This window comes from Panthera uncia, chromosome X (genome assembly GCF_023721935.1).
Source record: "Panthera uncia isolate 11264 chromosome X, Puncia_PCG_1.0, whole genome shotgun sequence".
In the NCBI taxonomy this organism is placed as follows: Eukaryota; Metazoa; Chordata; class Mammalia; order Carnivora; family Felidae; genus Panthera; species Panthera uncia.
In genome coordinates, this window is record NC_064817.1 from 39,808,043 (window position 1) to 39,834,924 (window position 26,882).

At 41.1% G+C, this 26,882-nt stretch overlaps 1 protein-coding gene across 1 annotated transcript; it reads left to right on the plus strand.

The window, feature by feature from the left end:
* Positions 1-20,440: 20,440 nt before the first annotated feature.
* On the plus strand, positions 20,441-26,439 carry LOC125931279 (CXXC-type zinc finger protein 1-like). The gene is made up of 9 exons (XM_049643233.1): positions 20,441-20,578; positions 21,074-21,190; positions 21,303-21,475; positions 21,750-21,990; positions 22,074-22,184; positions 22,501-22,550; positions 22,759-22,855; positions 23,778-23,930; positions 24,008-26,439. Exons 1-9 carry the CDS (start codon positions 20,441-20,443, stop codon positions 24,152-24,154), a joined length of 1,227 nt encoding a protein of 408 aa, XP_049499190.1. The 3' UTR covers positions 24,155-26,439.
* Positions 26,440-26,882: the final 443 nt, after the last annotated feature.

Consider the following 26,882-nt stretch of genomic DNA (forward strand, 5'->3'; position numbering starts at 1 on the left):
ATATATAAAAAACCATATATATATATATATATATATATATATATTAGGATTTAGTGGGAGAATAAATTAAATAGTTCATGTGTTGGAAAGTTTTTTCTGCCTATCATTTCCCTAGCTTGTTCTGCTCATGTGAAGTTTTCACAATATGTACAACAGAGGTGACATATTTATCATAGCAGAATGTGGACATGATGCTCACTTGTGGCCAATTGTGTAGGGTGAGGTACTCCAAGTGTTTTCTCTCCTCCTCATTGCCACCCCCATGAGCTATGCCTCATAAGCCCTGGGAAAGACTGGACACGGTCATTCCCTGATTGGGATCTGGAGTACTCATACTTACATCCTTGGCCTCTTTGCTATTTTCTAACACTTTCTATTCTCATCAGCTAAACAAGAAACTGGGCTTAAGATCTCCTCCTGTCCAGCCCATGCAATAACAAATCACAGAGAAGCCCTGCTCTGTGGGGTGAAGAAATCCCTTCACTTTGGTACATTATTTAGGGAGCCTATTCTGGAAAGTCTCCACCCTGCTTTCCTGAACTTGGTTAAAAAACACCAAAAATAACCAAACTGGTTAAACCTTGCTTATCTGTTTATTTTTTTTGCTAGGTCCCCTGTATAAGCCACAAAGACCAAAGCTAGCTTCACAACCACACTCCTTTCCAAGTTGCACTTTCTTTCACTTTCAGTGACTTTAGGCTTCTTGTTTTCCTTCCTTGACCACAAGAAAGAAATCAAGGATGGAGTTATAGTGAATCTAGTAAATCTGATAATTCATTCACAATAGGGAAAAGCAGGAAGCAGCCTAAATTTCCAATAACTTGTGAATGGGTAGACAAATTTTGATACATTCATAGGATGGAATATTACTCAGCAATGAAAAGAAAAATACTAACTGATACAACATGGATGAATGTCAAAAGCATTATGCTGAGTGAAAGAAACCAGACACAAAATACTCCATATAACTACAGATGTATGGATTCCATATGACTCTATGACTCCATATGCAATACTGTGTACTGTGTGATTACCTGAAAGTCTAGAACAGATGCATCTAGTCTACAGTGACAGAAAGAAGGTCAGCAGTTACCTTGGTGGGAGGCAGTGTGTGGACCAAAAGTGTCATGAGGGAGACTTCTGGGGAATATTCTATATCTTGGTTTGAGTGAGGTGTCAAAACTCATCAAACTGTACACTTAATACTTGAGCATATTATACACTTTACTGTGTATATTATACCTCAATAAAAGAAAAGTTAACAAGCAAAACAAAACGTAGAATACAGGATTTATCTCAGAACAATACCAACTCACACCTTTTTGAAGGAGCATAGGTCTGTTTCTCCTGAGCATATTGATGCTTTCACAGATTCTGCTTCTCTAACCTTTGCACCCATGGGGATCTTCCTGTTGTCCTCTCCCTGCCTGAAGTTTCACTTGAGGGTGTTGGGGACAGAGTAGTGACAGCTGCAGGAGTAGAGAGGATGGATCAGTTTTTTCTCTCAGGGCTACAACAATGCCTGGACCAGGATTAGTGCCATAAATATATGCTGAGTGAATGATGTCAGAAAGTCTCCCACAGTCACCAAGAGGTCATTTCACTTCATGGAATATTTAATTTTTTAATGTTTATTTTTGAGAGAGAGAGAGAGAGAGAGAGAGAGAGAGAGAGCACGAGTGGGGGAGGGGCAAAGAGAGAAGGAGACACAGAATCTGAAGCAGGCTCCAGGCTCAGAGCTGTCAGCGCAGAGCCCAACGCAGGGCTCGGACCCATGAACTGAACCATGAGATTATGACTTGAGCCGAAGTTGGATACTTAACTGACTGAGCCACCCAGGCGCCCCACTTCGTGGACTCTTTAAAGTGCACAGTTCCCCATGACTAATTTGGTTAGTATGCAAGAAAAATCTTTTTCACTCCGAGAAGGAGGGATGCGGTAGTGTAGAGCAGTGAGGACAGTTTGCTAATCTTTTCCCATGATTCCATCTCCACTGGGTTACCAGCAGGTATTTCTCAAGAGTCGGTACCCTACAGATTTTACATAGACATGCATACAGGTAACTATCTTGTTGGTACAAATTGACCCAAAATATATATTCCCACATATTTCTATTTTTTAAATTTGGAGTATAATTTATATACATTAAAATGTTCCTGTATTAGGTATGTAGTGTGTTGAGTTTTCATAAATGTATAGACCCATGTACTTCCACCCTGACCAAGATATTTTCATCACTCCAGAAAGTTCAGTTATGGCCTCTTCTCAGCCAATCCTCCCCATTCAGTGGTAAGCATTATTCTGACTTCTATCACTATGGATTAGCTTTGTTTGTTCTAGAACTTCATTTATTTTTTTTTAATTTTTTTTAACGTTTATTTATTTTTGAGACAGAGAGAGACAGAGCACGAACAGGGGAGGAGCAGAGAGAGAGGGAGAAACAGAATCTGAAACAGGCTCTAGGCTCTGAGCTGTCAGCACAGAGCCCAACGCGGGGCTCGAACTCACGGACCGTGAGATCATGACATGAGCCGAAGTCGGACGCTTAACCGACCAAGCAACCCAGGCGCCCCTAGAACTTCATTTAAATGGAATCATACAATATGTACTCTTTTCTTTCTGGCTTCTTTTACTCAGCATATTGATTTTGAGATTGCTCTATGATGTTGCGTGTATCAGGCTTTTGGTTCCATTTTATTGCGGAATAGTATTTCATTGTATGGATATACCACAGGTTGTTTATATAGTCTCCTCTTGTTGGATAGTTTGGATCTATTATGAATAAAGTTTTTATGAACATTTATGAGGGACACTGGACTGGTTTCTGGAGTGGGAGCCATAACCTATGTCCTTCAGGAATGGTCAGTGTTTGGCCTCTCCATAAGTCACTTTTGGAAACTGTGTGGGCCTGTGATTGACAGTCTGGGAAGAATGATGATTGGAAACCTGCTGGGGGCATGGCACTGGCATGCCTGTGCTGCGTATTATTTGAAGTTCCCATGGAAAGCAGATAAGGGCTGTCTCTTGGATGTAGTAATTGGCCATTACTGGATTAATGATGTGAGGAGCCTGGGACATGCCAGTAATTGGGGACTTTGAAGTGTCCTCTGGCAGTCCCTGTAGTCCAGCCATGGGTGGCCTCTGCTGCTCAGCAAATGATTGGCAGCAAGAGGAATCAGAGGTATGGTCCCAGGGACTGGGGTCTGAGGTGACCACAGATCAACAGTCCTGAGTTGGTCTGTCACTGGGGGACCTGACGTACACCTGATTTCCAGGGTCCAAGAAGGAGGTGGGGAGGGTGAGTTTGAGTTTTCCTCTCTGTCACAAGAGGGAGGGCCATGTAGATTGCCCTGGATGTGCACTGAAATATGCAAAAGTTCTGTTTACGTACATGAAATGTTGTCACCTCTCAGCCTGAGTGCTTTGAAGACAATAGAAAATAGAAATGTCGTATACTGGGAACTGGCCCTGTATGGGATTCACTATTGCAGAGTGTGGACACTTTGGAGCCAGCTGACCTTGGCTTACATATTTCCCTGTCCTTCCATTTGCTGGCAGCGAGACCTTGGGGCAAATGGCCTAGCATCGTTGCACTTCGGCTGCTTCTACTGTCAAATGTGCCTAATGATAACCATTGTCATCTAGCTGACAGGGTTGCAGTGAAAATAAAGTGAAATACTCATTAATGGTTACCAGGGCCTCAGGGGAGGGGCAGGTGGGTCACAGAAGCAGCAGATTCCAGACTTGCTGCCCCTGAGACAGCTCACCATCCTCCTGCTGAGAGTGAGCACCGTGTGGCTGATGTCCCACATCCAGAGCCTTGTGTGTCTCAGTGGAAAATGTGACGCAGCTGATGGAGGAAAGGTGGGATGGGAGGGTCAGTCCCACATCTGGGGAAGGCAGCTCCCTACAGAGTGTCTGCAGGCAAGGTCCAGGTAGGAGTGGCCAATGGCCCTAGGCAGGGAAATGCTGCCTCTGATCCCTCGCACAGGCCATGCACTATCCATTGGCTCTTTGCAGATGCTCAGCTGATCCACACTAGACCTTCCTTTTCCCCCGGCACAACACTGTTAAACCTAATTCAAATTTCACCAATTTTTCCACTGAGATCTTTTTTTTTTGTTTCAGAATCTCCTCCAATCTTTAACAGTTCCTATCTTTCCTTGTCTTTCATGACCTTGACACTTTGGAAGAGTACAATTCAGGCATTTTGTAGAATGTCTCTCAGTTTATGTTTGATGTTTTCTCATGATTAGTTGAAGTTATGCATTTTAGCAAGAATACCACAGAAATGTCCATCTCAGTGTACCTTATTAGGAGGTACATGATGTCAATGTTAACCTTGAGGTTAAGGTTTCTCCATTGTGAAGTTTCTAATTTTCAAGTTTTATTTAATAAATATCTTGAGGGAGATACTTTGAGACTATGCAAATATTCTGCTTCTATTCCAACTTTTGTCCACTAATTTTTTCATCCATCAGTGGATCTTTCCTACATACATATTACTGTGGTGTTTGCCCAATAGTTATTTTGTTTTTTCCTCATTTCTTCTATAGTTATTAATTGGATTTCTTCTGTATGAAAGAGCTATTCCTTCTCTTTCATTTATTAAATTTTCTCTATATATCAGTCTGAACTCATGGATAGTTATTTAATTCTCTGGGTTATCCTCCAATGCTATCATTATTTATTGTGTGGTTCAAATTGTTTTAACTATGGACATTGGGAGTGCCTTCAGGATGGCTCCTGTGTCCCTTTCTTATTTTGAAATAAACTTTTTATCTAGAATAGCTTTAGACTTAGAGAAATGTTTCAAAGATAGTACAGAGAGTTCCCATGTACCCATCCCCCAGTTTTTCTATTGTTCATATCTTACATTTCTATGGTACATTTGTCACAACTAAGTAACCAACATTATCACATTACCATGAACTAAACTATACACTTTGTTTGGATTTCACTAGTTTTAAACTACTCTCCTTTTTCTGTTCCAGGATTCCATCCAGGACGCCACTTTACATTTAGTCATCATGTCCCTTTGCCTCCTGTAGAGTGTAACAGTTCCTTAAAATTTCCTTGTTTGCGATGGCCTTGACACTTTTGAGGAGCACTGGTCAGGTGATTGATAGAATGCCTTTCAGCTGGTTTTATCTGACATTTTCCTCATTACTAGATTAGGTTTTGGATTTGGGAAAGAATACCACAGAAGTAAAGTGCCAGGCTCATCACTTCATATCAGGTGTACATTATCACCAATAATGTCAACCTTGATTACTTGACGGGTGTTTGCCAGATTTCCCCATTGTAAATTTACTCCCCTGTCATTTCATACTCTACTCTTGGCAAGCAAGTTACTAAGAATACCCCCACCCCCGGGGGTGGGGGGAGGATGTTAAACACTGCCTCCTGGAAGAGGGAGTGTCTATACAAATTACATGGAATTCTCCAAGTTATTTGTCTCTCTTCCCACACTTATTAATTTATTCCATCATATATTTATGTCAATATGGACTTATGGATATTTATTTTATTCCATGGGTTATAATCCAAAAATATAATTTGGCCATTAGGAGCTCCTCCAGGTTGGCTCCTGTATCTTTTTGACTTGCCCTGTCCTTTTTGGGGACATATTCTTACTTTTTGGCACCACAAGATGTTTCACACTCATCTTGCAGTCTCCCTGTTCTAGCCCTGGACTCAACCATTTTTCTAAGAAGCAGATTCCTTTTATTGGAGAACAGTATTGAGAGACCAAAATCTGAGCACCAAGTGTGCTCATTGACTAGTCAAATACTATTTTCCAGTGTTACCTAACACATTCTTAGACTCCAAACCAAGAGACAGAAACCACACAGTAATTTTAAGAGAGAAGGTTTAATATATGTAATGATTAACTATGATTATTTATTTAAAAAATTTTAAAATGTTTATTTATTTTTGAGACAATGCGGGAGACAGAGTGCAAGCAGCGGAGGGGCAGACAGAGGGAGACACAGAATCTGAAGCAGGCTGCGGGCTCCGAGCTGTCAGCCCAGAGCCCGACGCGGGGCTCGAACTCACGAACCACCAGATCATGACCTGATCCGAAGTCAGAGGCTTAACCGACTGAGTCATTCAGGCACCCCTAACTATGATTATTTAATAGTAACTAAAGTACTTAAAGTAATAGAAGATTGTCTAGTAAGAAGTAAAGAGAACTCTAAAGAATAGAAGAGCAGTAGCATATATGTGGAGTAACCATTATCTCTAGTGCTGAGATAAAACGTCTGAAAGAGGACACTGCCCATGTCTCCACCCTGGCTTAGAACTGGATCTCACTGTCTGGTATGGCAGACACATTGGGTGGCAGAGAAGTTCGCTGATCTGCTGTGCCGATGGGGCTTGCCCTCTGGGATACAGAGGGAAGCTGTCCACAGGCAGGAGTCACACTTTGGAACTCACAGCAAAGCCACCCAGGGGATGCTGGGGGACGCTGTTCATGGGATGTGCCACATGCTGCTGGGTTCTGGGTGCTGCTGGCCACCTAGAGATGAGTTGCAGAAGCCATGGGTGCTGTGGGAGCCCGGTGAGAGGAGCATACCAGAATTAGGAAGAGAAATCTTTTCCTCATTCTGTGTCTTTCTAGTGCCCTCTACTGATAATTGGAACACTTAGGCCAATTCTTTTCTTTCTCCTCGTCTTCAGTGTCCTTATAATATTAATTTTTAATATAGGTATACCAGGCACATTAATTTGTTAATTTTATGCAATTTATGGTTCCCTCCACATTGTAATTTTTTTGGAGTATGTGACACAGTGGGTTTCCATGAGTCAAAGCTATACCAAAAAGATATATTCAGAAAATTGTCTCTTACCTTCTTATTCCTACTACTCTGTCCTGTTTCCATTTATCCCCTCTAGGTAAATAAGCTCTTTAGTTTCTAGTTTATCTTCCCGTGTTTCTTTCATATAAATGGACAAGCACATGCATGTCTTCTTATATCGCCTTCTTTCTATGAAGTGTAGCCTACTCTAGATACTCTTTAGAGCTTTGCTTTTTTTCACTTAACAGTATGTTCTCAACAATGCTTTATATCAGTTCGTAATATTCCTTTTGTTGTAGATAGGGTATATTTCTAGACACGAGACTGCTGATTTAAGAGGTAAGAGGAAATGTAATTTTGTCAGGTATTGCCCAGTTCCCTGCCAGAAGGGTTGAAACAGTTTGCATTCCTATCAGAAATATACAAGTGTTTGTTTACCCACAACCTCACCAGCACAATATATTGTTATACTTTTAATTTTTACCAATATGACAGATAAGAAATGGAACCTCAGTGTTATTTTGATGTACATTTCTCTAATCGCAAGTGAATTTAAACTTAAAAAATGTGTTTGGTGTCCATATTATATCTTTTTATGTGAATTGTCTGTTCATGCCTCCATTTTCATGAGGTTTTTGAGACCCTTGTCTCTCAATTTCTCAGAGTTCTTTAGGTCAGGGGTCAGCAAAGCAGATACCATAGGCCAAATCTAGTCCATCACCAGTTTTTATAAATGAAGTGTTGTAGGAACACAGCCAAACTCATTTGTTTACCTATTGTTTATGCTGCTTTTACACTACAACTGCAGAGTTGATTGGTTGTGACAGGGACCATCAAAGCCAAAAATATTTACTACTTTACATAAAAGGCTTGCTGGCCCCTGGTTTCCATATTACAGATTAGCCCTTGACTGTGCTAAAATATTGCAAATATTTTCTCCAAGTTTGCCATTTGTATTTTGACTTTGTTTCTAGTGTATTTTGCCATGCACATTAGTTGTTTGCAAATGACATATCTTAAAGGGTTAGTATCCAAAATACATAAAGAACTTACACAACTAAACACTCCAAAACAAATAATCCGATTTAAAAATGGGCAGAATACATTAATAGACATTTTTCTAAAGAAGACAGAGATGGCCAACAGACACATGAAAAGATGCTCAATATCACTCATCATCAGGGAAATACAAATCAAAACTACATTAAGCTATCACCTCACACCTATCAGAATGGCTAAAATTAACAATACAGGAAATAGCAGGTGCTGGTGAGGATGCACTGAAAGGGGAACTCTTATGCACTGTTGATGGGAATGCACACTGATGCAGACACTGTGGAAGACAGTATGGAAGCTCCTCAAAAAGTTAAAAATAGAACTACCCTGCAATCCAGCAATTGCACTACTAGGTATTTACCCAAAGGATACAAAAGTACTGATTTGAGGTGATACATGCATCTTGATATTTATAGCAGCATTATCAACAATAGCCAAATTATGGAAAAAGCCCAAATGTCCATCAACTGATGAAGAGATAAAGAAGATGTGATATATATACAATAGAATATTATTCACCCATAAAAAGGAATGGAATCTTGCCATTTTCGACAACACGGATGGAGCTAGAGAGTATAATTCTAAGCAAAATAAGCCAGTCAGAGAAAGACAAATACCATAGGATTTCACTCACATGTAGAATTTAAGAAACAAAACAGATGGACAGAGGGGAAAAAAAGAGAAGTAAACCAGAAAGCAGACTCTTAACTATAGAGAACAAACGAAGGGTTATCAGAGGAGAGGTGGGTAGGAGATGGGTGGATTAAATGGGTGAAGGGTATTAAAGAGGGCACTTGTTGGGGTGAGCACTGGGTATTGTATGTAAGTGATGGATCACTGGATTCTACACCTGAAGCTAATGCTACACTGTATGTTAACTAACTGGAATTTAATAAAAGCTTAAAACAAAATAAATAAACATAATCAAATAAATCAATCTTCTGTCTTTTTTAAAGTTTTTAAATTTTTATTTATTTTCTTAAAGTTTTTATTTTAATTCCAGTTAGTTAGCATACAGTGTTATATTAGTTTCAGGTATACAATATAGTGATTCAACAGTTCCGTACATCACGCAGTGCTCATCACAGTAAGTGTACTCCTTAATCCCCATCACCTATTTAGCCCATCCCCCCCACCCCTCTCCCCTCTGGTAACCATCAGTTTGTTTTCTAAAGAGTCTGTTTCTTGATTTCTCTCTTTCTCTCTCTCTCTCTGTCATTTTTCCCCTTGCTTGTTTTTGTTTGTTTGTTTCTTAAATTCCACATATGGGTGAAAGCATATCATGATTGTCCTTCTCTGACTAATTTATTTTGCTTAGCATTATACTCTCTAGCTCCATCCGTGCCGTTGCAAAAGGCAAGATTTCATTTTTTTTATGGCTGAATAATATTCCATTGTATATTGTGGAGTTATTTCTAGAGAGTGTATTGTAAGTCCTGAATGGTGAATGGGGCAATAGCTGAAATATCAGCAATGTTCTAGTCTCAAGGCTGTCGAACGCGATAGCATTATGAGATACAGAACCCCATGATCCCCCAGAGGACAGTTAGATACAAACTCCACTGTAACTCCCCGGCACTCCTTGAAACTACATGTACTCCCTGCATGCCTTCACGTAGCCACCAGGTGCATGTCTGATTAATGTCTAAAGATCCTTTGTGTTCTCTTTCCATGCTTTGATATTTTTTGGTACTCATATCTAAGAAAATACGAAATAAAATCTGTGTGTAGTCTGCTGCTTCTGCTCTCCCGCAGAGCAGCCCTGGACATCCACTCAATCTAGTGTCTGAGAACTTTTTCTTCAGTGAGCGGCCACAGTATGTATATACCACTTCTTCTTTATCCATTCATCAATCGATGGATGCTTGGGCTACTTCTATATCTTGGCTATTGTAAATAATGCTGCTATAAACATTGGGGTGCACGTGTCCCTTTGAATGAGCGTTTTTGTATTCTTTGGGTAAATATCCAGTAGTAAGATTGCTGGGTCATAAGGTACTTCTATTTTTAACTTTTTGAGGAACCTGCATACTGTTTCCACAGTGCCTGCACCAGTTTGCATTTCCACCAACAGTGCAAGAAGGTTCTTCTTTCTCCACATCCTCACCAACACTTGTTCCTTGTGTTGTTGATTTTAGCCATTCTGACAAGTGTGAAGTGATATTTCATTGTAGTTTTGATTTGCATTTACCTGATGATAAGTGATGTTGAGCTTTTCAGGTGTCTGTTAGCCATCTCTATGTCTTCTTTGGAAAAATGTTTATTCATGTCTTCTGACTATTTCTTAATGAATTAGATTATTTGTTTTTGGCTGATGTGTTTGATAAGTTCTTTATAGATTTTGGATACTAGCCCGTTAGCAGATATGTCATTTGCAAATATCTTCTCCCATTCTTTAGGTTGACTTTTAGTTTTGTTTTTTGTGTTCTTTATTGTACTGCATCCTTTAATTTTGACGAGGTCCCAATAGTTTATTTTTGCTTTTGTTTCCCTTGGCTCAGGAGACATACCTAGAATGAAGTTGCTATGGCTGATGTCAAAGAGGTTACTGTCTGTGGTCGCCTCTAGGATTTTTATGGTTTCAGGTCTCACATTTGTGTCTTAAATCCATTTGAATTTATTTTTGTGTACGGTGTAAGAAAGTGGTCTAGTTTCATTCTTTTGCATATTATTGTCCAGTTTCCTCAACACCATTTGTTGCAGAGATTGTCTTTCTTCCATTGGGTATTCTTTCCTGCTTTGTCGAAGATTAATTGACTGTATAGTTGTGGGTTCATTTCTGAGTTTTCTCTTCTGTTCCATTGACCTATGTGTCTATTTTTGTGCCAGTACCATACTGTCTTTATCACTACAGCTTTGTAATATAACTTCAAGTCCAGAATTGTGATGCCTCCAGCTTTGCTTTTCTTTTTCAAGGTTTCTTTGGCTACTTGTGGTCTTTTGTGGTTTCATACTAATGTTAGCATTGTTTGTTCTAGCTTTGAGAAAAAATGCTGTTAGGGATTTCATTGAATGTATAGATCACTTTGGGTAGTAAGGACATTTTAACAATATTTTTTTTTCTAATTCATGAGCATGGAATGTTTTCCCATTTCTTTGTCTCATCTTCAATTTTTTTCATCTGTGTTTATAGTTGTCAGAGTACAGACCTTTTACCTCCTTGGATAGGTTAATTCCCAAATATCTTATTGTTTTGGTGCACTTGTAAATGGGATCAATTCCTTAATTTCTCTTTCTGCTTCATTATTGGTATATAGAAATGCAATAGCTTTCTATATGTTGATTTTGTATCCTGCAACTTTACTAATTTCACGTGTCAGTTCTAATAGTTTTTTGTGGAGTCTTTCGGGTTTTCTACATATAGTATCATGTCATCCGCAAAGAGCGAAACTTTTACTTCTTCCTTGCTGATTTGAATGCCTTTTATTTTGTATTGCTGTCTGATTGCTGTGACTAGGTCTTCCAGTACTATGTTAAATAACGGTGGTGAGAATGGACATCCCTGTTTTGTTCCTGACTGTAGAGAATTTCTCAGTTTTTCCCAACTGAGGATGTTGTTAGCTGTGGGTTTTTCATAGATGGCCTTATTATGTTGAAGTATGTTCCCTCTAAACCTACTTTGTTGAGGGTTCGTATCATGAATAGATGTTGTACTTTGTCAAATGCTTTTTCTGCATCCATTGAAATTATTATATGGCTCTTATTCTTTCTTTTATTATGTGGTGTATCATGTTGATTGATTTGCAAATATTGAACCACCCTGGTAACCGAAGAATAAATCCCACTTGATCATGGTGATTTGTTTAATGTTTTTATTGGATTAAGTTTGCTAGTATTTTATTTAGAATCTTGCATCCATGTTCATCAGGAATAATGGCCTGTAGTTCTCTTTTTTAGTGGAGCCTTTATCTGGTTTTGGTATCAGCATAATGCTAACCTCATAGAATGAATTTGGAAGTTTTCTGTCTTTTTTCTATTTTTTTTGGAAAAGTTTAAGAAGAATAGCTATTATCTCTTCTTTAAATGTTTGGTAGAATTCATCTGTGAAGCCATCTGGCCCTGGACTTTTGTTTGTTGGGAGTTTTCTGATTACTGATTCAATTCCTTTGCTCGTTATCAGTCTGTTCAAGTTTTCTATTTCTTACTGTTTCAGTTTTGGTAGTTTATATGATTCTAGAAATTTGACTGTTTCTTCCAGGTTGTCAAATTTGTTGGCATATAGTTTTTCATAACATTCTTGGCATGTAGTTTTTCATAACATTCTAACTGTTGTATTTCTGTGGTGTTGGTTGTTATTTTTCCTCTCTCATTTGTGATGTTATTTTTTTTGGTCCTTTATCTTTTCTTTTTGATAAGTGTGACTAGAGGTTTATGAATTTTATTAATTTTTTCAGAGAACCAGCTTATTGTTTCATTGATCTGTTCTATTTTTTTTAGTTTCTATATCATTTATTTCTGCTCTAATCTTTATTATTTCCTTCGTTCTGCTTGTTTTAGGTTTTGTTTGTTGTTCTTTTTTCTAGCTCCTTTAGGTGTAAGGTTAAGTTGTTTATTTGAGATTTTTCTTGCTTCTTGAGGTAGGCCTGTATTGCTATAGACTTCTGTTGATGTTGATGGGATTTCTCTGTGCCTCCTGAATCTGGATGTCTGTTTCCTTCCCTAGATTAAGGCATTTTTCTGCTGTTATTTCTTCAAATAAAATTTCTGCCCCCTTTTCTCTCTGTTCTTCTTCTGAGACTACTATAATACAAATTTTATTACATTTGATGGAATCACTGACTTCCTTAGGTCTATTCTTACGTTGCATAATTCTTTTTTCTCTCTTTTGTTCAGCTCCATTACTTTCAACGCCTTTTCCTTCTAGGCCACTACTCCATTGCCCTGCTTCTTCCAGCCAGCTGTTCATTGAAGGAAGCCTCTTTCCAATCTCATTTATTGAATTCTTCATCTCTGACTGATTCTTTTCAAACTAATTTATCTATGTGGTAAGGGTCTCACTGATGTCTTCCATTCTTTTCTCAAGCCCGATGAGTATCCTTATGATAATTGCTTTAAATGCTCCATCAGACATGTGACTTTTATCTGTTTCACTTAGATCTGTGGCTGTGCCCTTATCTTGTTCTTTCATTTGAGATTAATTTCTCTGTCTTGGCATTTTGTCTAAGTCTCTGACTTCTTCTGTATGTTAGGAAAGCCAGTTATGTCTCCTGTTCCTGACAGTAATGACCTTATGAAGAAGAAGTTATGTATTTCCCAGGACCTACTGTTTCAGGGAGTGTCTCCAGTGTGTGCTGCATGTGCTCTGCTGTTGTATTTTGGCTGTTGTATCTTTCAGCCAATCGTTTGCAAAGGCTACTTGCCTGCAGTGGGCAATGTTTGGTCCCTGGCCTGAATGTGGCTCATTTTAACTTGGTGTGCTCTGGTCTGCCTGTGAAATGAGACCTGGTAACAACTCTACCGGAACTGAAGCCCCGCAGAACTCTCTGGTCAGGAGATGTGTGGTCAGGGCTTGTGCTGGTCTTCTGGGGAGGAGCCTGCCATGCTGGTACAGAGGAAATCTTGACTAGGAAGGGCAGTCCCACAATATCACAGGGGCCTGGGCTTGGTATAAGCAAGTTAGGCAGCCAGTGTCTGCACTAAGCTCTTTACCTCAGGTGGCTCTGTGTTTATGCTGAGGGGTGATGGAGGGAAATGGCACCAGATATCTTCTTTATTGCCAGAGAGGAATCTCCATGAACGCTGCCTGCCAGGGACAAGCCCCAAGAAGAGCAAATAATCTTCCCACTGTGTGTCCCAGATGTTTTTCAGATTGCTATTTCCATGCTGTCTGCCCCAGGTTGTTTGCCTGCCTTCTTTCCAGGAACAGGGCAGTTCTCTCTAGTCTCTACCCACCAAGCCCTGTGACCTTTAACACTCTGGGTCTTAAGCCCCATTGGTTGCAAGAAACTCACAAAATTCAGCCCCTCTCATTTTCCAAGCTAATGGCTCTGGGGAAACATTCTCCTGTGCATTCCCCTGTGTGCTCCTCACTCTCTAGCCCTTCTCTACAATCACAGCTCCCTCCATTCCATAGCACTTGTGATCCATTTCTCCACTAGACCACATCTCTGCACTATCTACCTTCTTTGATGTAGACTTTCCTCTCCCTTTAATTGTGGAGTTTGTCCTGCCAGTCTTCAGGTTGATTTCTGGGGTGTTTAGGATGATTTGATAGTTATCTAGTTGTGTTTGTAGGATGAGATGAGCCTAGGGTCCTCCTACTCCACTGCCATTTTGAAAAATCTCCTTAATAGTTGCATTTTTAATGTATTAGTCTCTGAAATCATGTAAAAAAATAAGTGTAGTTGTGCACCATTATTTTAATAATACTACCTTTTATAATTTCCCATCTATTTACCTTTACTGAAATCTTTTTTTAAACATTTATTCATTTTTGAGAGACATAGAGAGACAGAAAACAGAGTGGGGCAGAGAGAGAGGAAGACACAGAATCTGAAGCAGGCTTCAGGCTCTGAGCTGTCAGCACAGACCCTGACAAGAGGCTCGAACTCACAAACCATGAGATCACCTGAGCCGAAGTCAGACGCTTAACCGACTGAGTCACCCAGGTGCCCCTGAAATCTTTATTTTTTTTTGTATGGCTTCAAGTTTCTGTTTATTGTCCTTTCATTTCAACCTGCAAGACTCCCTTTAGCAGTTCTTACAGGGCAAGTCTAGTGGTAATGAACTCTGTTAGCTTTTGTTTACCTGGGATTGTCATAATTTCTTTCTTACATTTGAAGGACAACTTTTCTGGAATAGAATTCTTGGTTGACAGGTTTTGTTTTTTTTTAGCATTTTGAATCCCTTGTATGTGATGAGTCACTACTCTCTTGCTGCTTTCAAAATTCTTTGTCTGCAAAGAATTTTGCAGACAAAATTCTGCAATGTGTCTGCACATTTTGTTTGCAATGTGTCCTGATGTAGCTCTCTTTAAGTAAATCTTACCTAAAGTTTACTGAGCTTCTTGGATGTTTATATTCGTATCTTTCATCAGGTTATGAAGTTTTTGGCCATTCTTTCTTAAGTATTCTCTCTTCTCCAGAGTTCTGAAATGGTTACACCAGGAAGATTCTGCAATTGTTGTCTAGATGGGAGACAGATTTCTGGTGCTTCCTACTCCTCCATCTTCTCAGAATCCTCTTCTTGTCAACTTATCTTTTAAAAATTGTTTATTTATTTATTTTGAGAGAGAGAGAGAGCAGGAGAGGGACAGAAAGAGAAGGAGAGAGAGAGAATCCCAAGCAGGCACTGTGCTGTCAGTGCAGAGCCTGACATGGGGCTCAATCTCATGAACTGTGAGATCATGACCTGAGCCAAAATCAAGAATTAGATGCTTAACCACCTGAGTCGCCAAGGTGCTCCCTTATCAACTGATTTTTTTTAATAAAGTGCAAAGTATTTTTGATTGAGAAGGGGTTGTCTTTTCCTTTTTAAAAATTTTTTAAATTTGTAAAATTTTTAAATTTTTAAAATTTTAAATTTTTAAAAAATTTTTTATGAATATAATTTATTGTCATATTGGTTTACATACAACACCCAGTGCGCACCCCAACAAGTGCCCTCCTCAATGCCTATCACCCATTTCCCCCTCTTCCCCACCCCAGCTCCAAAGTTGAACACTCAGAGACACCCTTAGTTTGTTCTCTGTATTTAATAGTCTCTTGTGGTTTGCCTCCTTCCCTCTAGGCTTGTATCTATTTTTCCCCTTGGTTTTTCAATAAATATTTCTGGAGGGGTGCCTAGGTGGCTCAGTCAGTTAAGTGTCTGACTCTTGGTTTCAGCTCAGGTTATGATCTCATGGTTTTGTGAGTTTAAGCCCTGCATCAGGCTCTGTGCTGGCTGTGGAGCCTGCTTGGGATTCTCTCTCTCTCTCTCTCTCTCTCTCTCTGCCCCACCTCTGCTTGCACTGTCTCTGTCTCTCTCAAAATAAGTAAATTTTAAAAACTTAAAAAAATAATTAATTCTGGAGAAATTGAATATCCATATAAAAAACTCTCAAAAAAACCCCAAAACAAGATGAACTTCAACCTACATCTCACATCTTATACAAAAATTAATTCAAACAGATCATGACCTATATGTTAAATATATAATTATAAAACTTCTGAAAGAAAATATGAGAGAAAATCTTTGTGGTCTTGGATTAGGCAAAGAGTTTTTCTATATGATATCCAAAGCATGATCCATAAGAGACTTTTTAACTTATTAGATGTTATAAAAACCAAAATTATATGTACAGAAACAGTCTGCAGAGGAAAGGTTAAATTTAAAGTATCCACTCCTGGACTGGTTCATGTTCTTGCTCCATCCCGTCTGGATGGCCATTCTAGTGTTTGTCTCTAAGGAGGTGGTCTTTCTTTCTCACAAAGCACTTAGCATCTCACATATCTGGGAAGTCAGAAGAAACCAAAGCAATAAGTCAAGAATCACTAGCGATTGTTGTAGGAGCACTGGGCTGGGAGTCAGGGCATTCACATTCAGCTTTGCCTTAACTGTGTGGTGGAGGAGAGAACCCTGCTATCCACACAGTGATGCAAAGCAGAATGACAGAATTGCTGTGGAAAAACTGAAGAAGGAAGAGAAAGGGGTTTGGAGAAGGCATCCTAGTGGGGCAAGCATCTGAGCTTAGTTTTGGAAGATAAGCAGAATGTTGACAGGCAAAAACAGATAAACATGGAACAGATATGAGAGGTATAATCAGCAACCCCCCATCCTTTATAATCCCAGGATTAAAGTAAAAGGAACACCACTCACTGTTATAACTATGCCCACAAGTACATTCGAAAGAGACACAGGTCACCCAGTTGGAAAAGAAGTAGAGGGAACTTTACAGGTGGTGGTGCCAAAGCTGAGTCTTGAAAGGTGAGCAGAAATTAGCAAAAAAGAAGGGCAGATCTGAGCAAAGGCCTGGTATGTGGAGCCTATGCTGGATTGACAAGAGAGTGAATATCCAGGATGCCCTGAGTGTTTGACACCTGGAGGGCCTGGGAAGAGGACGTGTCTGTCTCAGGGAAGTGGGCCCCTGTCATAGAGAACTTTGAGGGGAACATCATAGAGTGCAGAACTGATTCTGATTCTGGGGATCTAAGGAGGATTCCCAGGGAGGATGGTGACATATTTATCTGTAGCCCTTTGGGAATACAATCCTGGAGGCAAAATGGATCAGCCAGCCACATTGCAGAGGAAGAGGTTCATTATGATGTAAAATATGAGAAACCTAAACTAGTGCTGTGGAATTGAGAATGAAGGAAAACAGCAGTAAAGAAACATTGGAGAAGTAGGTATGATGTCAGAGGTGAAGGAGAGCAAAAAGCTGTCCAAGACTCACTGAGTTGGCCACAGTCTTGAAAAATAATTCAAAGAGAAGTTAAAACATTAGCTTGGACACCACAAGTAGTGCTTATAAACTTTCACGACCATAGCGAGTGGGTTAAAATTTTCTTTAGAGCTCACAGACTACTTCTGAGTTCAGCCTGGATTTCTTATCTCTTGCCCAGATCCCTAAACTGGGTTTGATATAAGCTGTGAAGATTTAGCTAGGGGCACTGTCATTAGATGCCAGGCTTGAATCAAGGAAAAATAGTTTCTTCACAGAAAGATCTTAAACATTTTTTGAACACTGATTTTCTTGTCAAAGATATTTAAAACATAACTCTAATGTAAATTACAGCGTATATTTGCTTTTATCTTCAAGGAATAATACAGAACCAGATAAATTACAGTAATTTTCCATTTTGCAACAACACTTGAGGGGCAGGGCCCCTGATACATTCCTTTGATCATTGTTGGTCATTGGACACCCCTGTGTGCCAGGCAGTAAACTGGGCATTGGGCAACCAGAAGTGACCAAGACCAACATTGTTCCTACCTTCATTTCTAGTGAAGAAGACAGGCACAAAACAGGTTGAAGAGTTCAGACAATGCCCCCATTTCTTTCTTAATTTCAATATTAAAATAAAAGGAACGTCCTTGCTTTTATAATTATGTCCATGGGTACCTGGGTGGCTCAGTCGGTTAGGTGTCCGACTCTTGGTTTTGGCTCAGGTCATGATCTCACAGTTTTGTGGGTTTGAGCCCTGCATTGGACTCTGTGCTGGCGGCGTGGAGACTGCATAGGATTCTTTCTCTCCCTCTGTCTCTCCGCTCCTCCCTGACTCATGCTGTCTCTGTCTCTCTCAAAAATAAATAAACTTAAAAAAATAATTATGTCCAAAAGTTCATTCAGAAGAGAGTCTGGTCATCCAGATGAAAAGGAAGCAGAGAGAGCTTTGCAGATAGTGATGCCAAAGCTAAGTCTTGAAGAGTGAGTGGGAATTGAAAGAGCAGTGGGGTTGTAATATTCTATAATGGGAATATTTGTTTTCTAAATCACCTTTTGTTCTAATATATTTTTCTTTATACTTATTTTACACCATTTAATTGTGTATAAGATTGAATTTTTTTTACATATTCATGATGAATCATGTCATTTTGAAATTACCTTTTCAATCCCAATGAATAACTTTTTGTCTTAGTCTCTTTAGTCTGATATTAAAATAACTGACCTTGCTTCATTTTGATTAGCATGTACCTAGAAAATTTTCTTCTATCCCTTTGCTTCAAATGTTTCTGTATCTTAATGATTTGCTAAGTTTGGCATAAACAGCATATGACTAGGTTTGTTGTTTTTCATCCAAAATGGCAATCTTTGACGTTAACTGGAGAGTTTACCCCATTAATAACTTTTTATTACTGATTATGTAATAAAATATGAACTTGAAATGTGAACTTATTCCTACTTTCTTACATTTTGATTTCTTTTTTTCCTGGCTTTTCTATAAATCTTTTTCTCTTTTCTTGACTAAAAAATTGACTTATGTGTTTTTGCTTGTTTTTCTCATTGGTTACTACACAATTAAAATAATAGAAGATGGTAAAATAGTAATGACACGAAATTATTCAAAATAACCGGAAATGATAACGGGATCAATTTTCCTGTCATATACAATAATGCAATGATCAATCACTCCAATATATGAAACTTGGTATTGATGTCAGAAGAGACAAATGTATCCATGTAGGCCTGAGGTGATGTTCTGAAGAATGGCACACGTGTAGCTGTATCATTTCTTTGTAACCATGCTCTTCTAACTTTTGTCTGTATATCAACTCTGCAGAGGACCTTGAGCAAGCACAAACCCAACACATCCAAGAAGGGGCGGAGCTAAAGTCGCTACCGGAACCGGAAGTAGTTCTGTCAACCATTTCACGGTCCCTGCCTGGAGGCTCCGGACAGTTAAGCGTCTGTTCGGTGCTGAGGTATTTTTAAGGGTTTTGAAGAGGGACTGTAGGTTCTGTGACTGGAGAGGTGTGTGTGTGTGTCATTAAAGTGGATTTTGGCGTTGGTAATGGGGGGGTCAGGTAATGGGTTGGAGTCGGGATAGTGACTCGTTGCAGTTTGAGTTGAAAGCAAGGGGTCACTAATTTCCGTCTTTCTTTTCTCATACTTTTGTCCTAAAGTTCCACATTTGGGTATGTATTGCTTTCGGTCTTATTAAGTGATAAGTTTTTTCCAATTTCAGTTATTTTTCTTTTTACCAAGAGTTACTTAAAAGTGCCTTTTCAATTTTCAAAAGTTAAACCGTTTATTAATTTCAAATGCAACTTATTTGTGCCTTATGTGATACTCATTCATTGGAATGTGTTCAGACTTCCTTTAAGGCTAATTTCAGGGTCAGTTTTTTATTAATATTATATCTCTAGCTCAATAATAGTGTGAGTTCTCCAACTGATAATGGTCTTATTCAAAAGTGTATATTCTTTCAGTGTGTGTGCCTGCTCTTTTAATCACTGAAAGTGATTTGTGTGTGTGTATACATATATATGTGTATATACAAAATGTATGTGTGTGTGCATATCTATATCTATATATGCACACACACATAAATTTTCAAAATTTTTGTATATTTATATATTTTACTTGGCGTCACTGGGTTCACATAGGAGTACTTTTCAGAATAAAGATCACAAAATTATTCTAGGTAAGTGAGTCAGGGCAGACAGGTCATGATCTGGCATGTGCATGTGGGGAGTGGGGGTGGATAGGGCTTGGCATGGCCTAGGACATGGAAGGTAAGGCAGAACTGGGTATGTACAGGAAGTGGGAGAATCATATGAGGCTGAGAGAGTCTGGGAAGAGGGAAGGGCCTTATATGGTTGTATGAGGCAGGGTTAGGTATGCCTTGGCGTAGTGTATGGGGCTTACAGGGCTGGGACTGTAAGGTGAGACAGAATGTGTCCAAGAGGGCAGTCTGGCAGGCGGGGCCTGGAGAGACTGGGTAGGGCAGGCAGGTGGGTGGAGCATGTCTGAGGTGTGGGGTCATGCATGTTTGGGTGGGCTAGGCAGAGGTGGCTTATTTGGGTCCATGGTACAGGGCAAGCAGGGTTGCAAGTATGTCCTGAAGGATGGGGCAGGGCAGGCTGTATTGACCAACTGTGAAGGAGTGTAGTCCAGCCTTTTTGGGCAGATAGGCAGGGCTTTATGCATTTCGGTGGGCAAAATGGGGGTGAGAAGGACCAGCCAGGTGTGTCTGGATAAAGTGGGCAAGCAGGGACAGGTGGTGCCATTCAGTCCCAGGCAGGTGCAGTGGGACCTGGCCATGTTGGCCAGAAGGTGGGACCAGGAGTGTTGGGACAGGGTAAGTCTGTTTCTACTCAGTGCTGACCCAGAGTCCTCCTCCCATCATCACAGGAGCCCTACTTGTAATTCCTGGTCTCTGGTGAGTTTAGGACACAGGGTGGATGGGGGAGTGGAGCTAGTGCAAGGGTTTGCCCTTCACACTGCCCACTGCCCATTCAATCACAGCTTCCTACTTTGGAATGCAGAAGCCCAGGCTGTCCCAGAAGTACCAGGTGCTGGCAGTGCCATTAGCAATAAAAGAGGCCTCTCAGATAACAGCCTCACTCCAGCTGTTGTCTGAAAAGGACCTTCCTCAGGGCTGAAACCTATGCCAGGACATTTGGAGAGGGGACTTTAGACAAAGCCTGATAAGCGTATGGCGGGCCTCTGGGTGGAAAGAAGGGGACAGTGAAGACAGAGAGGGTCATCAGTTTGGAGAATGAAGTGAGGCAGTGTCCAAGTATCATTTAAGAAACAAGTTGAGAAGACCTGCCAGCATTTTCCTGGCCTACAGTCCTGGATGAGTGACACTGAGAAGTTTCCGCTCCTGGATCCTGCAATGCAGAAAGCAGCAGTGAAAGTGAAGAAAAAGAAGTTGAATAAAAAGGTGGAGTGCAAGGCGACAGAAATGGTGGAATGGGGGGCATGAAGACAGGGGTCGGGTGGAACACAGGGCTGGGTTGCAAGGTTAGGAAGCTGACATAAACTCTCCTATCCTTGCCTTGACCACTCTTGTCCCACAGAAAGAGAAGAAGAAGAAGAAGCGAAAGCTCATGTCAAAGCGTAAACACCAAGAGAAGGCAGATGCCAAGGATTTGGCCTCGCTGCGGCAGTGCCTGGGACCTGGCTGTGTGTATCCTACCCGGCCAGGCTCCAAGTACTGCTCAGATGATTGTGGCATGAAGCTCGCAGCTGAGTGAGTGAAGTTAAGCGACAGGGTGTGGAGTAGGGCATAATATATGCCATCCGTAAGTCTGTCTATCCCTCTACCTGTGTATCCTCCCACCATTCATCCACCTACCCACCCATCCATTCACCCTTACAGTCACCTGCCCACTGAACCACCCATACACATTCCATCCGCCAACCCACGCCCTTATAGTCATTTACCCACCTATCCATCCACCATTCAATCACGTGTTCACCGCCATTCGGTCACTCACCCATTTTTTCTTTTGATGTCCCTACCTACCCATTCCATTTCTTGTTGTCTCCTTTTCTAGCCGCATCTATGCGATTCTGCCCCAGCGCATCCAGCAGTGGCAGAAGAGCCCCTGTATTGCCGAGGAGCGTGGCAAGAAAATGCTTGAGCGCATCCACCAAGAGCAGCAGGACACTCACACCCGCCTGAAGGACATGGAGTGCCATTTCTATGAACTTGAGGCCATAATTCTGCGTGGCAAGCAGCAGCCTGTGTGCAAGGATGAGGAGGTGCGTGGGAGTGGGTGGGATGGAGCAGAAAGGTATTTGCTATCTTGCCCACTCTTCACTGGCCCTTCCACTGTCCTGTGCAGATCAACAAAAATAACAGGAACAATGCAAACCTGCAGATCTTCTGTGTCTCCTGCGGGCAGTCAGTTAACATGCATGTCGCCCTGCGCCACATGGAACACTGTTTTGTCAAGGTTAGGGAATTGGCTGGGGGAAGAGGAGGTAAACGTGTTTTTGGCTGGGTGGGATCCATGAGGAGGAGGGCATGTTTGGTGCCTGGGTATTTGTTGTAAAAATGTAACACACATCCATGGTTCTACCCATTTGTGCTTCTCTTCCATCCTTAGTAGGAGGGCCAAGACTGGAACATCAGCCAATGGTGAGGGGGGACATTGGCTGGGCAGACAGGAGCATAGGAGCCACAGGGACAAATGTGTTGTTTGGGGCTTGTCATGGGAGGGCATGCTGTGTAAGTCCACAGTTTCTCCCATTTGTACTCTTTCTTCCCAGTATGAAGGCAAGTCGTCCTTCGGGTCCATGTATCCCACTTGCATTGAAGGGTGAGTGTGGGTGCTAGTTGAGGTCAAAGGCATGATGTGGACAGGGTCAGGAGCAGGGTGGGAAAGATCAGAGGGTGTGTTCAGAGGCAGAGGTGGATAGGTTAGTGGCAGGGTATGGGTGGGGTTAGGGACAAAATATGGGCTTTGGGGTTCAGGTGGGACCTCCCTTCTTCTGACCCTTAGCACTTCACTTTCATCCTCCCCCCAGGGCCACCAGGCTCTTCTGTGATGTTTACAACCCAAAGAGTAAGAGGTACTGTAAGCGGCTTCAGGTGCTGTGTCCCGAGCACTCGAGAGATCCCAAGGTGACTCTTCTTTCCCTACCTCATCATCTTTCATTCCTCCCCTTCTCCCTGCCATATTCCTCTCTTCCTCTTTGCTTGATTGCCTCCTATTTCTTTCTTCCTTCTGCCTGACTGCCTTCATATCTTCTGACCAACTCCCATGTGTCCCCTTCTCCCTTTCTGACCACCCCACATTCCCTGCTCCTTGCTGGCTGATTACCTTCTGTTCTTACTTTTTCTCTGCCTGACCTACCCCCCTACATTTCTCTCTCCCTCCTCTCTGCCTGACTATTTCTGTTTCCTTTGCTCCTCACTGTATAACCATTCCCCATTCTTCTCCTTTCCTTGCTTGACCATCATACATTCCTTTCCCACCCCTTGCTGGACTGTCCCACCTTCCTCTCTTCCTCCCTGTATGACCTCCCTCTCTTCCTTACTTTCTGACTTTCCTTCGTTCTTATTCTGCATGCCTCACTGCCTCCAGTCATCTTCTCCCTTCTTGTCATGTCCTAAATCCTTTCTTCCTCCCTGTTTAGCCAACCCCTATTACTCCCACCCTCCCTGTGTCATTCCTCACTTTTTTCCCATGCTTTACCAACCCTCTTCCATCTACTTCTCTCTGTCAGACCTTCCCTCCATCCTTACTCTCACTCTGGTTTGATCTCTTTCTGTTCTTCCATCTTTTCTGCCTGATCACCTCCATTCCTCTATTCCTGCTTATTTAACTTCTTCCTTCATCTTCTGTGCAGGATAATTCCCCTTTTGCCTCTTCTTCTCTACCTAATCCTGAATTCCTTTCTCCCCCCCACCCCCGCTGAGTTATTCCCCATTCTTCTCCTTCCTGCCAGAGTGCCCTCCATTTCCCATTCTCCTCATAATGCCTGCCTGATCACTCCATTTCTATCCTCCTCCGTACCTCATCATCCCTTATTCTTCCTCACAGGCATCAGATGATGAGGTGTGCGGTTGCCCACTAGTGCACAATGTCTTTGAGTTCACTGGTAATTTCTGTCGCCTACCTAAACGCGTGTGCAACCTCCACTATTGCTGGGAGAAGCTGAGGCGTGCTGAGGTGGACCTAGAGCGTATTCGCATGGTAGGCCACAATGGTGACTGGGGCTGAAAGGGTGGGATAGCATCCTGAAATCCTTCTCTCATGTTTACCTCCCACAGTTGAACAAGCTGGAAGAGCTACTTGAGCAGGAGCACAAGGTGCGCACAGCTATGACAAACCGGGCAGGGCTTCTGGCCCTGATGCTTCACCAGACAGTCCAGCATGACCCGCTCACCACTGACCTGCGCTCCAAAGCAGACAGCTGAGCCCTGCTTGACTGAGATCCTGTACCCAACACTCTGTGCAAGGGAGACACTCAATGAACTCTTCACACACTAGTTCCTATAACCACTTTTTTCTTAGGTCATCTTAGAGTTTCTCTGTGTTTCTCTGTTCGCTATTTGGGCTCCTGTCTCTGCTTACCCCTGGATGGGAAGGGGTCCTCAAAATTGCTCTCTGTTGCCATCATTCCCCATCCCTCTCTCTCTTTCTTCCCTGAAATTTGGCAGGGCCAAGGATCTGCCCTGCCTTCATCCCCCACCGTCCAGAATTTTGTTGACAAACTTTGGAAGAACAAAGGATATTAATATCCCCTGAGGGCCCTCTAACCTGTCTCTCTGGCCACAAACCCAATTTCAAACCTCTGATGGCGGTGGGTGGCAGTGCAACTGTACTTAGGAGGAGGCTGCAGTGCACATGCAGAGTGGCTGTGAAGTGATACCCACTCAGGGCTCAGTGGGCCCTCTTCTGTCAGGGGAGCTATGACCTTATAAAGAAGGCGCCAATGGCTTTTGTTCCTGGCAGTCCCCCATTCTAGGCCATCAGACGTGTAGTTGGCACCTGATTAGTGCACAGCCCATTCATCAACTTCTATGCAATCGTTAATATTCCCCAGGCCAAAGGTGTTACAAAAATGGGATGGGAGATAGATGAGTGTAGGATAATCCCCCCCTGATGATTCCACTTTGGGACACTGAGGAGGATTCAAGGTATCATGGCAGTCATGCCCCTGCCCATGTTGTTCCACACCTTATCATCATATGAGGTCCCAGCTCTTTTTGTCAGCCTTGGCCCCTGCCAGTCCAGTCCTGGTCCGTCTCCCCCAGCACTTCCTATCACATCCTCTCCTGCTCCCTCCACCACACTGCTCTGGGTCTGTCCTTTCCAGCCTGCCCTGTACATTGAAGCCCCTTGTGGTCACGACCATTTCACACCTATAGAGTTGCCAGAGGAAGACTGAGACCTCTGCCATATCTGCCTTTGTCAGCCCCAGCCAGGTCTCCTGTGGAGGTGTGTCCGATAATGCTGCCTGTGGGTGCTGGTATGTTTGAAATGAGAGACTTGAACACTTTTCTTAATTTTTCTCTACTCACTGGTCCCTTATGATTTTTTTCATTAATTTTCATAATTCCTTTTTTCCAGGGACTCACACATTTCACTTAAATGGTTAGGTATGTTGCTCTTGACTTATACCTAATAGTCCCCCATAGTTAGTTTATATTACTACCTAACCTCATGTAATGTCTCCCCTTTAAATTACTAATTAGTGCACTTTTGTACTTCTCTTGATCAGATTTTCCAGGGGCTAAGCCACATAATTAATTGATTATTTGAAAGAACTGGCTTTTTAATTTATTCATGTTCCTTATATTTATTTTATTTATTTAAATTATCATTTTTATTAATTCCCACTTCTTGATATTTTGTTTGGTGTTTCATTTTCATATGTTTACTTCATTTCTTTGTTCTTGTTCTGATCTTTTAAAGCAAATTCTTAACTCAGTTATATTAGTGTGTTCAGTCTCCTGTTTATATAAGTATAAATAAGTAGATATAGATAGATATAGATATAGATGATATAGATATAGATATAGGTATAGATATATAGATATAGTAAAGGATTTCAGGCCACACACTTTCCTCTAAATGCACTTACAGCTCCTGAACTTTGGTATGAAAGGTGAAACTTCAGAATTGATTTCTCACTTTGATCCTAGCTGTTGAAGAAAGTTTCTTAGTGTCTAACTATTAAGTATTCATTGTTTTTTCTTTCTTTTTTGTAATTATGATTTTTCTATGATCAGAGAATGTGGCCTGTTGAATCTAAACTTGTAGGGGTGCCTGGGTGGCTTAGTTGGTTAAGTGTCTGACTTCAGCTCAGGTCATGATCTCATGGCTTGTGGGTTCAAGCCCTGCGTTGGGCTCTGTGCTGTCAGTTCAGAGCCTGGAGCCTGCTTCAGATCCTGTGTCTCCCTTTCTATCTGCCCCTCCCTGGTTCACACTCTGTCTCTCTTACTCTCAAAAATAAATAAGCATAAAAAATTTTTTTTGGAAAAAAAAGATTTTCTTTGTAGGTCATATATTCCACTGAATTGAAAAACTTTCATGGATATAAGAGAAGAAAATATATTCTTTGCTAGGTATAGATTATTCATTAAGGCTTTCAATCTAGTTTGATGATTAATGTTTCTTTACTCTGATTCTTTTTTTTTGTCTACTTCAGCTGTTATATTACAGAAAGATACAATAAATGCAATAATCTTTTAAAACACGTTCTCCTTGTGGTTCTGTGTTTTGTGGGGGTGGCGGGGGGGGGGAAGCAGCATCCTAAATTGTATATCTTAGGCCATATTGCAGTATGACATTATGTATTTTCCTTGTTTTGTCTTTTTTTGTTTTTCCTTGTTTGAATGCTTTTAACCTTGAGTTTAATTTGATAAGTACATCACCACTGCTGCTTTTATTTTGCTGCCACTCACCTTATGTATCTTTGCCTAAATCTTTATTTTGCATTTTTATCTTTAGGATACACTTTTTGTAACTGTGTATGTTTTTTTCCTTAATCCCACATTAGTGTCTTGAGATTCAGTCCATTTAAATTTGTATAATTATGATAATTTTATCTTTTTGTATTGTGCTTATTACTGATTTTACTATTTCCTAAATACAACTTTTATCCTTTTCTTCTTCCTAATAGCTCAGTGAAGTTTCTGT

What these genes read in the sequence shown, in the direction of transcription:
- LOC125931279 (XM_049643233.1), top strand. Translation starts at nt 20,441, where the DNA reads ATGGGGGTGAGAAGGACCAGCCAGGTGTGTCTGGATAAAGTGGGCAAG. An exon ending in GGCATGAAGCTCGCAGCTGA is followed by an intron (nt 21,476 to 21,749) that starts GTGAGTGAAGTT and finishes ATGTCCCTACCT; the next exon opens with ACCCATTCCATTTCTTGTTG. An exon ending in AGCACTCGAGAGATCCCAAG is followed by an intron (nt 22,856 to 23,777) that starts GTGACTCTTCTT and finishes TCTTCCTCACAG; the next exon opens with GCATCAGATGATGAGGTGTG.